The sequence below is a fragment of the Pelodiscus sinensis genome, chromosome Z (genome assembly GCF_052426305.1).
Source record: "Pelodiscus sinensis isolate ZL-2025 chromosome Z, ASM5242630v1, whole genome shotgun sequence".
NCBI classification, from domain to species: Eukaryota; Metazoa; Chordata; order Testudines; family Trionychidae; genus Pelodiscus; species Pelodiscus sinensis.
In genome coordinates this window covers 13397423-13411125 of record NC_143085.1, presented here as the reverse complement: position 1 = coordinate 13411125, position 13703 = coordinate 13397423, and the positions used below count along the sequence as shown (strand labels likewise).

Below are 13703 nucleotides of genomic sequence, written 5' to 3'. Positions count from 1 at the left end.
GCAGTAACTGGCAGGAAGGTTGAAGAGCTATTTAAGTTGAGGGCAAAGTTGGCTCGAGATCAAATGGATATAAACTGGCCATGAACAACGATTCCTGTGGCACCTTAGAGACTAACAGGCTTATTAGGGCATAAGCTTTTGTGGGTAAAACCCACTTCATCAGATGAATTGGAGTAGTGTTTAGAGAGGCATGGAGATATATATAGATAGATAGATATACATTGGGGCTGTGTTTACCCTGCAGGCTTTTTGCGCAAGAACAGTGAGTGCAGGATGGAAGTGGCTCATTCACAGCACTTGATGTGGAAAAGTGAATGAGCCACTTCCACCCTGGCGTGCGTGCGTGCATGTACACATACACACACCCCTGCCTCTGTCAACTCTACTCTAGTTCATCTGATGAAGTGGATTTTACCCATGAAAGCTTATGCCCTAATACATCTGTTAGTCTAAAGGTACGTCTACACTGCAACACTATTTGGAAATAACTAGTGCTATTCTGAAATAACTGAAGTCCACGTCTACTCAGCAGGCAGTTATTTCAAAATAGTGTCAAAATACTGTCAAGCTGGAGGACTTCTTACTCCAACTCCTGTAACCTTTATTGTATGGGGAGTAAGGGAAGTTGGAGGAAAAGTGCTCTATTTCAAAATAAGTGCTGTGTATACACTTCCTATTTTGAAACTAGCCAATTAGTCTGTCATAAGACAGGATTTTCAGGTCTCTTCTCCACATCCGTCTTCTCTCCTGAGCCTCCATTCTCTCTCTCCGTCTCTCTCTCTCTCTCTCTCTCCCCTCCTCCTCCTGCCTCCCCCCTCTCTCTCTCAGCTCTCCTCCACCTTCTGCCTCTCTCTCCATCTCTCTTTCTCTTCTCCCCCTCCCCCTCCACTCTCTCTCCACTCTCCTCTGTCTCCATCGGGGATGCATGTTCGTCCAGGCCCTGCCCCGTGGGTGTGTACGTCACCACCCTATCACTCTTCACCTCCCACTGTGGCACTCAGATGAGTTCTGCACTGCTCCCCCGCGGTGGCCTCACTGAGCGGTGCAGAACTCAGCCAAGCACCACGGCGGAAGGCGAATGGGGTGGGGCGGCGACATATAGGGTTGCCAGGTGTCTGGTTTTCTACTGGACAGTCTGGTTTTCGGGCCCTCTGTCCAGTAAAAAAAATCAGAAAATACTGGACATATTCAATGGTTTTCTGGTTCTCTGGCTGGGTGCCAGACAGAAGCCTGGCAGAGGCGGGGCAGTGGCTGGGAGGCGGGGCATGATTGGCGCTGGGAGCCTCTAATTGCCTCTGGGAAGCAGGGGAAGCTCTGTCTCTGCTCCTGAGGGCTATTCCAACGTGTGCTGGAGCTGCAGCTGGACTTGCTTCGCTGGGGCCATGAGCGGGGTGGGCAGCACCCTGGGATCTGAACGTGTCCGGGTGAGTCGGGCTCCCCGCCGGCCGATTCCCTCTCCCTGCCCCCCGCCAGCCACTTCCTCCTCCTGATCTCCCACGGCCAGCCTCGCTGCCCCTGACCAGCTTTGCTTCCCGCCGGCCACCCCTCCCCCGTTCTCCTCTGGCCAGCTACGCTGCCTCTGACCCCACCCCACAGCTCTGCTTCCCGCTCCTCCCCTCCTCCCAGCCAGCCCCGCTCCTTTCCCGGCTGGTCCCTCCCTTCTCCCGCCCCCCTTCCCCTCCTGCCATGGTTCTCGACTGAGTTCTGCGCTTCTCAGCTGGGCCGCTGCGGGGGAGCCCAAATAGCCACTTGCTCCCCTGCGGTGGCCCAGCTGGGCATCGCAGAATTCAGCCGAGCGCCATGGAGGAAGGAGAAGGGGGGTAGGGCAGTGATGTACACGGCCAGGCCTCGCCCCCCTTCATCTCCCGCTGTGGCGCTTGGCTGAATTCTGCGCCGCTCAGCCAGGCCACCATGGGGGAGCAAGCAGCGCAAGCGGCTGCTTGGGCCCCGCGCTCCCCATGGAGCACCCCCATGCTGCATGGGGACCGCAGCACCCAAACGGCCACTTGCACCGCTTGTTCCCCTGTGGCGGCCCGGCCGAGCGGCGCAGAAGTCAGCCGAGCGTCACAGCGGGAGGCGAAGGACGTGACTCAGGCAACAGCGTCACCCAGAGGAAGCAGCCAAGGAGGCAACAGTGCCTCCCACTGGGAACAGCCAGCATTTCAGAGTTACAGAGTCACAGATATTGGGCTACTATATATATCAATGGTCCCCAACGTTTTGGGGCTGCCGGGCGCCTGGGGGCGGGGCCACTCACGCGCTGCGCGTACGGGGGCGGGGCCGCTCACAGGCCATGTGACTGGGGGCGGGGCCAAGCATGCGCCGCATGCCCAAGGTCGGCACCAGCCTGTGCTGCGATCCTGGGCAGGGGCTGCCCAGGTTCCGTGCGGCGCCTCCGGGGGCGGGGTCAAGGCCAGCGCCAGGGGGTGCCCCCGGGGGCGGGGCCAGCCCAGATTGCTCTGCGGGCGCAAGTAAAGGGCCCGGTGGGCGCCATGGCGCCCGCGGGCACCGGGTTGGGGACCACGGATATATATGATAAGATATGCAGTACCTCAATTTGCGTAGCTTATTTCAAGTTAAACCCTGCTGTGTAGATGCACCCTTAGGTGCCACAGGAATCTTTGTTTTTGCAGATACAGACTAACACAGCTCCCTCGCTGAGACTTTTTTGGTTATGAACACATTCAGGCTGGAAATCAGAAAAAGGTTTCTAACCAGCTGAGTGATGAGGTTCTGGAAACAGCCTCCCCACAACTGTTTACTTTACTCCCCATTACTTTAGAGAGAAACTAAACACTTTTTAGTTTAATTTTATGATAGGGTTGCTTGTGCTGGTAGGGGACAAGACTCAGCAGCCCTGAGGCCTATTTCTGGTTTATGCTCATGCTTTAGATTTTAAGCAGGCCACCTGCAGGAGTCAGATAGGCAATCTCCTCTCCAGTGTATTCTGTTGGCTTTTTTTTTTAAATCTCCTTCCTTTGAAGTATCAGAGATGGCCACAGGTGGCAGTAGAAATTTGGATGGGGAAATCCTGGAATCTGAGGTGGCACTGAGCCTTCTCTCAGGTGCTTAGCTGGCTGGGTCTTGCTCACAAGCTTAGGATGTATAGGATGGCCATGTGTGGGGTTAGGAAGTCATGTTCTCCTATGTCAGATTGGCAGTTTTTCTCTTCTTCTGGAGCAGGAGGTGAGTGTTGGTCATTTGCAGGATTACATGGGTGTATCTCATGTAATCATTTCCTGCCATGGGGAAGCCTTAGGTACTGGCACCCCTCCTATTCTCTGCTTGTGGCACATAATACTGTAATCTCCTAAGGCCTGAGATATATTGGTCTAATTTCATTTGTTTGGATCAGTGTGCAGGAGGCTTGACTAGATGATCTGGTGGTCCTGTCTGGCTCAACACTGTGACTAAGTGTCAGCTACATACCGCACAGCCACCGACTGCCGGGATGGGCAGGAGGTGCCCAGGGTCATCTGAACCATGTCAGCTCCAGCCAGCTTGAGAGACCTTGCAGCTGCCAATCTCAGCATCTCAGAAGAGGAGGGTCTGCTGGCTCTTTCCAGCACCCTGCACCATCGCTCAAGCAGAGGGTAATCCTGAAGCTTGGATCTGTCAGAAGATGAGTGAGAGAGAGGGAATGTCAAAGTCAGGTCATTCCATTTGGCTCCATCAGCACTCTGATGAATGCCTCTGATGACAACCAGCACTCTACTGACTGCCCCGACACAGAACTCTCCCTTTTCATGGTGTTTCTCTACCAATAAGCCAGATCCATGTCACTGCACCAGGCAAGTGAAGCTTCCATGAATCATTTGATGTTGGTGCTTTTGATGATGTCCACTACAAAAATCAAATGAACTAAAGGAAAAGGTCCTGGTCAATGTTCACTCTAATTTTTTTCCATGCATGTGCAGAATAAACTTTGTTATGGGCACTGAGATATGTGTGGATGTTCACCACCAGTAGGAACATAGGCTGCTGGCTGTAGGTGCTCTGTTAATCAGTTAAGAAGCATTTGAATCATTCCTGGGTGACTGCCCAACTGCTCAGCTTACAGGGAACACTTCTGGAGAACGCTGTGGAAAAGCAGCCACACCACCAGTTCTCTCTGGGTATGTCTACACTACCCCGCTAGTTCGAACTAGCGGGGTAATGTATGCATACTGAACTTGCTAATGAAGCCCGGGATTTGAATTTCCCGGGCTTCATTAGCATAAAGCTGGCTCCGCCATTTTTAAAAGCCGGCTAGTACGAACCCCGTGCCGCGCGGCTACACGCGGCACGGGCTAGATAGTTCGAACTAGCTAGCTATTCCGAATTATCTGTACACCTTGTTCCAGCTAGTTCGAACTATCTAGCCCGTGCCGCGTGTAGCCGTGCGGCACGGGGTTCGCACTAGCCGGCTTTTAAAAATGGCGGCGCCGGCTTTATGCTAATGAAGCCCGGGAAATTCAAATCCCGGGCTTCATTAGCAAGTTCGGTATGCATACATTACCCCCCTAGTTCGAACTAGCGGGGTAGTGTAGACATACCCTCTCTCTCTCTTGCAGCAATTACATCCTATTGCTCTTCACCCATTCACGCACAGGAAGTGGGAGCCTTGAGGCAGGGACCCTACTGCTGGGACAAAAAGCTTACTGTAGCTGACAGTATTTTAGGGCGATACCTGCCCCTGGGATCCTTGGACACTACACTGTGCTGTATTCTGCCTATTGAACAATTATCTACTGCACACCTTCATAACATACACCCCTATGTCAGCCAGCACTATGCTACAGCTTGTGGCTGCAGGCATATCATAACACAGGGGTGGAATGATGCTGCCACTGGGCTGGATTTGACCTGCCAAGTCACCAGATCCAGCCCACGGCCACCTCGCCGGAACTCTTAGGCAGAGGACAGGTCATGCTGTAAACAGGCAGCTACTCTCTGCTCTGGCTCTCTGGGAGGAGGGAGTCTTCACATGCTGCCCCCCCCCCCCCACCTCTCCCCAGCAAAATCTCTCAGCTCCCATTGTCTAGTTTCCAGCCAATAAGAACTGAGAAATTTCACTAGGGGTAGTGTAGGAAACCTGCCTCCCATATCCAGAACGGGTCACATAGAGCAGCCAGCAGTAGGATTGCCAGGTGTCCAGTTCTGAACCGGACAGTCTGGTATTTGAGCTTTCTGTCCGGGAAACAAATTGAGAAAATACCAGACATATAAATGTTTTACTATTATGAGTATCAGTCTGTAATTGCGTACTGCCTTGCTGGTAGACATGCTCTCACTGCATCCATGCGCCCGGATCAGCCCCGCTCCCCTCCAGCGTGTCTAAAAGCCAGGCAGTGTGCAACTACACAGTAGACGTGGGGCGGGGCCGAGGTGGTATGGAATCCCCGGAGCTGGACTCGCTCGTGCTCCACTGGGACTGTGCGTGGGGCAGGCAGCGCCCTGGGATCTGCATGCGCCCAGGTCAGCCCCGCTCCCCACCAGCTCGTTCCCCCTCTGCTCTTCCTGCCAGCCAGTTCCCTCCTCCATCTCTCCTGGTCAGCCACGCTCTCGCTGGCTGGTTCCATCCCAGTGAGTCCAATTCCACCCCAACCCCCTTCCAACAGCCCTGCTTCCTGCTGGCCAGTTCTCTCCCTCCCCACCACAACCTCCTTCCGGCCAGGCCAGCCCCACTCCCCTCCTGGCCTGCTCCCCACCGCCCGCATCTGAGATCAAGTGTGTCTGGCATTTTTTTGAAGCCATCTGGTAACCCTAGCCAGCGGCCTCGGACTGCAGCCGACAGTTTGCTTTAGGTTTCTGCAGGACTGTTGGCTAGGAGCCACCTAGGTAAGCGCCTCCTAGCCAGAGCTTGCCTCTGGCACCTCCCACTGCACTCTCTCCCCTCTGATTAGCTGCCCCACCCAAACCCCCTGTACCCCTTTTCCCCCTTCTCCAAGGTCACAACTCCCTCCCAGGCCTTGCATCTCCTCCACCCCTCCCCCAGGCCAGAAACTTCTCCCTCCTTCCCTCTCAGACCCCACGCCCTCTCCTGCACTCCAGACCTCACATCCCCTCCATAGAGGTGCACCCCTTGACCACTTGCCAAAATCTTGGAGTGGACTCCCATTAAGTTATTGCCCACCCATGTCATAACCGCTTGCAGCTGAACAGGAGCTATCTGCTTCTCTGCAATGTTTGTCTCCTCCCTTTCTCGGGCATGGAGTAAATGGGTATCATACCCATTTGGCTACGACAAATCAGGACAGAGATCTTGGAGTTATCGTGGACAGTTCTCTGAAAACTTCCACACAGTGTGCAGCGGCGGTCAAAAAGGCAAATAGGATGCTAGGAATTATTAAGAGAGGGATAGAAAATAAGACCCAGAACATCTTACTGCCCCTGTATAAAACTATGGTACGCCCACATCTTGAATACTGTGTACAAATGTAGTTTCCTCACCTCAAAAAAGATATTTTGGTCTTGGAAAGGGTTCAGAAAAGGGCAACTAAAATGATCAGGGGTTTGGAACGGGTTCCATATGAGGAGAGGTTAAAGCGACTGGGACTTTTCAGTTTAGAAAAGAGGAGACTGAGGGGGGATATGATAGAGGTATCTAAAATCATGAGTGGTGTGGAGAGGGCCAATAAAGAAAAGTTATTTATTAGTTCCCTAAATAGAAGAACTAGAGGACACCAAATGAAATTAATGGGTAGCAGGTTTAAAACTAATAAAAGAAAGTTCTTCTTCACACAGCGTGTAGTCAACCTGTGGAACTCCTTGCCAGAGGAGGAGCGAAGGCTAGGACTTTAATAGAGTTTAAAGAGAAGCTAGATAATTTCATGGAGGTTAGGTCCATAAAAGGCTATTAGCCAGGGGATAAAATGGTGTCCCTGGCCTCTGTTTGTCAGAGGCTGGAGAGAGATGGCAGGAGACAAATCGCTTGATCATTGTCTTTGGTCCATCCTCTCTGGGGCACCTGGTGCTGGCCACTGTCGGCAGACAGGATACTGGGCTAGAAGGACCTTTGGTCTGACCCAGTACGGCCGTTCTTATGTTCTTATGCCCATTGGATGCTGTGCCAGTTAAATTGTGGCAGTCCAAGAGCACATCTCCAATTAAATTCAATGCTAACCGAGCAAGAGCAAAAAGCCAGGACAGAAGCACAAACCTGACAATATTATATAGGAAATGCCAAAAAAGTGTCCATTGTTGCTCCTACCGAAATTCAGGACAAAACTCCTATTGATGACTATGGACCATCAGAGAATTAACTGGGGACTTCAGGGTGAGGGAGGATACAGGAGAATAAGAATCTACTTACCCCAGGACAAAGAGCAAGCTAATCACACATAGTGCCTGGAAGTGGAGGTCTGGACCAGGAGACTCTGTTTCCACCATAGATAGCAGGACATTCACACATGCTGCTACTGAACCCAAGAGCTTATGGGGAACACCGTGGGTCTGGGATGAAGGATTGCTGCACAGGTGCACCAAAGCCTCCAGGTATAACTTCAAGAACACTTTGTCTCTCCGATCTTGCAGCAGCAGGGACTGTAGGTTCTCCTGGGGCATAAATGGAATGTTCCCAGAGAAATAAGGAATCTTTGTCTGCTATGACAAAGTCCTTTCCATTTGGGATTAGGAATTACATTTCTAAAGCTAAACTGAAGCCATGGAGGTGAATTAACATTTTAGCCACCTACCTCTAAAGACTTAGGTTCAAAATTCCATTAGGATGCGAGGACGAAGGCATACGGCAGGGGTCTCAAACTCATGGCCCGCAGGTCATCTACAGCCCAAGCAGTTTCAAAATCCAGGCTGAGTCTCCCTGTGGCTCGGGAGGGAGGGGTGGAGGGAAGGGAAAAGGGGGAAGTATCCACCCCCATCCCTCAAGTCCCACTACTTCCTCACTCTCTCCCCCAATGGCACCCATTTCCCCTTCCCTTCTCCTGAGGGATGTGGCTTTGGGGATCAATGGAAGGGGTGGAAAGGAGCACGAGTGCGGGGCGGAAGCAAAGGTTGAGCCTCCTGCACTCAGGACAATGAACCTCCTATGGCAGGGCCCCCCCTCAGTAATCCCCAGGCAATGTCCCTTGCGGGGGAGAGGCTGATATCCAGCATCAGCACTAAGTGAATGGCCTCAGCATAGTGATTTCTAGGAACAATTAACTAGCCAGGCTCATCAGAATGAGAGCTCTTGGAAAAGCATGGTCCGTTTCACAATGAGGGGGAGTTAGGGCTGGACAGACCCTGAACATCCACACGGATTTAAAATCTCTCTGGAGCCTTGCCTTACCAGCAACGTAAGCTGGAGACTCCTCTCTAAGTCCTTGCTTCTCTCTTCCTTCCCGTCAATCACCCATGTCAGGATGGCTGTCTGTATATCAGCTTCTGCCCCTTGGAGGAGCGAGCAAACTGCACCAACACTCTCAGCCCCAGCCAGACTTGCTGCCTCATGGCAGAGGAAGTGGGCAAGAACTCGATGGAACACGGCGGATCCCACCTGCAAGAGAATCAGAACAGCTGCTTCTACACTGCTGTTGAAAGGCTCAGTGTTCCAGGCAGGGACAAGATCCCCTTGATGGGTACCAGGTTTGGATTAGTACCCTCCACGCTCCATGTCCAGTGCCAGCACGTGCAATAAAATTGAAATCGCTGGAGAACTAATTAACCTCCATTTCCCCCTTGAGCAGAGATGCTCATGGTTAAAGGCCATTCTCCAGTTTTGTAAGAGCACTAGATACTTTTCCAATCAGAGAATATTCCTTCCCCTCTCCAAGGCGCTTTACCAACACCAGCTGCTTAAGTCTCAAAGGATCCCACTGAGACAGACAGGTACCAGACTCATTTTATACAGGAAAAAAGGGAAGCACAGAAAGGTTGAGTTTGAGAGTGACAAATAGGAGAGCCGACAACTAAGCCAGGCCCCATGTTAAGGGAGGCGCCTCCAGACTCCCAGAAAGGGCTTTGGGTAGAAGGGTGGGGCCAGGGCAGCAAGTGCATCACATCAGCCCCCGCCCCACCCACAGCCCTCAGTGCCACCCAGAATGTGACACCCACCCCAGCCCTCTGAGCCACCTGGAGTGTATTATGCAGCATTCTGGCAACAATTTAAAGGGCCTGAGATTCCAGGCACTGCCACTGTAGCAGAATCATTGGGACCTGGGACAGTTGTCCCTTTTGCCCCCTTTACCCCTCCTCTCCCCCCATCAGCGGGCCTAGTGACAAAGCTGGGAACAGAACCCAGGAATCTTGACTTCCAATCCTTGCTCTGACCCCTAGACAATTCTCTGTCCCCTTAAGGCAGGGGTGGGGCACCTCCAGCCTGTGGGACACATCTGGCCCACCAAACCATTTAATCCAACCCTCAGGGAGTCCAGCAGCTGTGAAACGCTGTGAGGAGTCCCAGGTACTGCTTTAAAAACTTCTCCCAGCTTCCCCTGCAGCGTGGACAGATACTTCCGGTTCCTCTCCGGCACGTGGGAGAGGCATGCGCAAGAGACATGGTGAGAGGGAGAAGCTCCACATGCTGGAGCCCTGCGACATTTCTGCAAGGCAGCAGCAAAAGAAAAGAAAAGGCTGAAGGTGCTTCCTAAGCTTGGGCAGCTGCAGAGGCTGCCAGCAAAACTTCTTTTGCCGGTAAGGAGGCATGTGGGACCAGGAGGGTGGGGGATCCATCCTGGAGTAGGAGGGAAGGGAAGCTCCCAACCCCCTTCCTGGCATGGGGTATTTTTCAGGAGGAAGGGGAGGCTACAGTAGGGCCAGCTTCTCTCCCTCCTCCCTTCCCTAAATAGGCTGTCTGCAGCAGGGAACAGTGTCTGGCACACTGGAGCTATACGTTGCTGCCAGTAATGCCTCCTTAACAGTTAAGGAGGCATGCAGGATCTCAGGGAAGAGGGGAGGGGAATCCCTTGCAGGAGAGGGAGGGAAGGGAAGCCCACCCCAGCCCTTTCCTCCTAAAAGGCACCTCATGCAGGGAAGGAGTGGCCAGAGCGGGCAAGCCCCAGAACCCTTTCCCAGTGTGGTTCTGGCTGGGGCATCTGCAACAGTTTGTGCGCGCGCATACACTTTTTCTGTTTCCTCACTTTTGTGCAGCCTCCGACTGACATCTCTGTGGGTTAGCAGCTCCCGATCCCAAAAAGGTTCCCTACCCAGTCTTACATCATGCTCTGATTTCCCTGAGTTTAAGAGAATGACTGGTCCTCATCCCTATTCTGTGTGCCATACCCAGCGAAGAGTTTACAGTGGTCCAGTGTGAGTTTGCAGCTTGATTAGTAGCGTATTCCTGCTGCACATTCCTTACCCTTGAGCTGCGTTTGTGACCCCAGGTCGTCCCAATGTACACATCCTTAGAAGAGGCAAATACCTGGAGCTCGGAAGACCTGGCCTTCAGCCCTGGCTTGAGGCTCTCCAGTTCACTGCTCACAACCTCTCGAAGATGCTTTGCAAAACTCTGGGTGCAGCTCCCCACCAAAAGGAAGATGATCTGGAGGTAGGCTGAGCGAATCAGAGGGCATTGCTGTGCGGGTGTGACCAACCAGAATTGGCCTCCCATCTGATGAGCAATAGCCAGCCTGGCATCTGCTGACAAACTGAAAGGAAATGGAAGAGTTTACCTACCAGGATGCCAGGAACAATTGTTATGGATGCGTTAGCTTATTTCTCTGAAAGGTGCTGACCCAGTTCTCTGCAGAGCCATGCATTACAATTCTGTTTCCTAGAAGGGGACAGGGTACTGCATTTGGGAAGAAACAGTCACTACCCAGTATCCTGACTTAGAGATGGTGGTCCCAATGGGCTCTTTCCTCCGGTATGATGGAGCCTTTCCCCAACCCTGCCACTAAACAGAACATGTGCTCAGCGTACATCCTTTTGCTTAGTCCCTAGCACTGTATGGAGCAGCCAGGAGGGGGCTCTGTGCAGCATGATCTGTCCTTATTTCTTGCCCCTTGGATAGCATATGGAGCCATTTCAGGAAAGGCTGGATTGCTGCAAACACTGGAAGTTAGTCATCTAGTGAGTCTGGGATGGATCCTTGGATCTGCTACTTAGCTAGGAAGAAAGTAGGTTGATTTCAATTCTGTCTCAACATTCCTTGCCATGCTGCTCTCACTACGCTCCTAGGTTTGAAGTCTGGATCTGGGATCATGCCTTGCTGCTGCAAAAACAGAAAGGGAGTAAGGAAAGCCACTCACCAGTTTGTGTCAGCAGCGTAAGCCAGCAGAGCCCGTATCTGCAGCAGGCGCCCGTGCAGCGTGTTGTGGGATAGCACAATGCCTGGCTTAGTTAAGTCCCCAGCCAGTCGAAGCAGGATCTTCCTGAATTCAGCGGTAGGGACAACAGGGACCAGAGCCTTGGCAGCCATGACTCGCACAGCATAGATGGGGTTTCCTGCGAGCTGAAGCAAGGGCTCCAGGAAGCAAGTGGAGAGGCTGCAGAGCAAATAGTGCAGAGTGGTTAACAAAGCAAAGATTATCCTCCGGCTGGTCTGCGTCCCTGTTAAATGGAGATGGCTAGAAAAGGACAACAGCTCGAGAGCATGTGTTGGCTGCACACGTCAGCTCCACCAGGCCCCTGAGCCCTCAGTGCCACCGCCGGCTGTTGGAATTGAAAGTTTTATTCTTTTTATATTTGTAGTTTAGGTATAGAAATATAGTAATGTAGTTTAATAATGTTGTAATAATATAACAATTTAAGGTGTATGTTAATACACATTTAATATTTCATTAAATTAAGTCCTTTTAGTTAAATGTCTATTGCTTTGTCCTAAAGTTTAGTGAGTTTAGTAAATGCGCCTAAGTAAAAAGATAGTTTTTCATTTTGGCTGTGTCTAGACTGGCCAGTTTTTCTGGAAAATCAGCCGCTTTTCCGGAAAAACTTGCCAGCTGTCTACACTGGCTGCTTGAATTTCCGCAAAAGCACTGACTACCTACTGTAAGAAATCAGTGCTTTTTGCGGAAATACTATGCTGCTCCCATTCGGGCAAAAGTCCCTTTTGCGCAAAAGGGCCAGTGTAGACAATTGAGATTTGTTTTCCGCAAAAAAGCCCCAATCGCGAAAATGGCGATCGGGGCTTTTTTTTGCAGAAAAGCGCATCTAGATTGGCCACGGATGCTTTTCCGCAAAACGTGCTTTTGTGGAAAAGTGTCCGTGCCAATCTAGACGCTCTTTTCCGAAAATGCTTTTAACAGAATACTTTTCGATTAAAAGCATTTCCCAAAAATCATGCCAGTCTAGACGTAGCCATTGTGTCTGTGTTAATGAAACTAAAAGGATGTTGAAGGCTGAGGCCTTAATTGCTTGATTTACAATGCCTCTTTGTCTTGCCAATGTAGATGTTGATGATGTTCCGCATAACCTTGAGAGCCCTTGTAACATTGCTTATGTGTGTGAAAAGGGAATGAATGTGTCGAGATACGGTGCAAAAGTTATTGCTCAGAACCAGATGGCCAAAGAGAGAGGTTGAGTGTGGGCAAAGACTAGACTACAGACGATTCGGCATCAAAAATGTGTACCCATAATAAGGAGTGATTGAACTATTGGCAGAGTGGCAGACTGACTAACCGTGAAGTGAAGCTGGCACCCCCAAAAGACGATTGATTACAGGATGAGCCTTCAAGAGACGTTTGGGAATGATTGACATCAAAAAGATAACATTCTGGTCACAGGCTGACAGAGCGAAATCCATTGATTATAAAAGCAGGCTGCTTTGCTATGGAACTTTGGGTTCGTCTTGCCACCAACTACAGGAGTATTGGATCGATCAACCAACAGAGCCCAGCTGGCCACTAGATTGATCCAGCCTCTAGACTGGTAACTATAACATCGTTTGGCGGGACTGTGTATGTGTATAGTGTTTGTATGATTGAAAAGCATATGCAACTGTTGTATTCTCAATAAATGCAGTGTACTGCCTTTTCCTCTATAAAAGATCTTGTGTGCTTCTTTTAAGCATAACACCATCACACATCCCATCCTCTCCAAGCACGTAAGTGAACCAGAAGAGGGTGGAGACCCTCTCCCTCTGCAGAAGGCAGCTGGAGGCTGTTGGCTCTAGGAGATTGTCAGCCTCATGCTGGCCACAGGCAGCAGTGCCCCTGCAGGGACCCACAGCCTGCACCCTGCCCATGGGATGGGCTCCTCTCCATTTTCTCTACCTGCTCAGTCCATCTGCCCCCGGTTGGAGTTTTGCCAAGAGTGTGAGGATGGCGTGCAGCGAGGGGCAGAGGCGAAACCTCCCTCCCTCGGGTTTTCCTGCCGTCTCCAGAGCTGAGTGCAGCTCTCCCAGCAGAATCTCCCTCAGCTGCGGGTAGCGGCTGAAGAACGCCTGAGGGCTCACCCCATCCTGAGCGCAGCTATCGTCCCGGCTCCGCTTCGGACCCAGCACCCGAGCTGTGAGGGCGCCTGAAAGAAAACAAGCAGGGAAGGCCTCAGGAACCAGCGCCATTCTTTCAAAATTCAGCAGTTCTCTTGTCAGGGATGATCTTGCTACCTGTGCCCTGCACTTCAGAGTGAACATCAAATACACCACAAGGCAGAGGAGACAGGTTAGTGGTTTGAGCAATGAGATGCCCTGAAATCTCTCCTTAGAGCTTGCTTCAAATCCCAATGGGACCAACTCAACCCCTTCATTCTTCCCAGGCAGGGGGATGGAGTCCCATGCAATCTACTCAACGGGGTGCTCTCAAATGAGACACTGAAACGCTATGCAGGGCATTACAGATGGTGTG

General features: G+C 51.7%; 1 protein-coding gene across 8 annotated transcripts in view; it reads right to left on the bottom strand.

The window, feature by feature from the left end:
- LOC102458487 (tRNA (32-2'-O)-methyltransferase regulator THADA-like) overlaps positions 1-13703 on the bottom strand; it is a 54064-nt gene that overhangs the window by 8101 nt on the left and 32260 nt on the right. For 6 of the 8 annotated variants that reach the window (XR_016348328.1, XM_089775135.1, XM_089775136.1 and 3 more), the window contains 6 exons: positions 13131-13377; positions 11169-11405; positions 10340-10565; positions 8270-8476; positions 7295-7536; positions 3430-3612 (listed from right to left, as the gene is read on the bottom strand). Coding sequence is in view for 7 of the 8 variants with exons in the window: in XM_089775135.1 (XP_089631261.1) it covers positions 3430-3612; positions 7295-7536; positions 8270-8476; positions 10340-10565; positions 11169-11405; positions 13131-13377 (1342 nt within the window). In the remaining variant the exon portion in view is untranslated. The other 2 variants (XM_089775138.1, XM_089775139.1) reach the window with 2 other exon arrangements.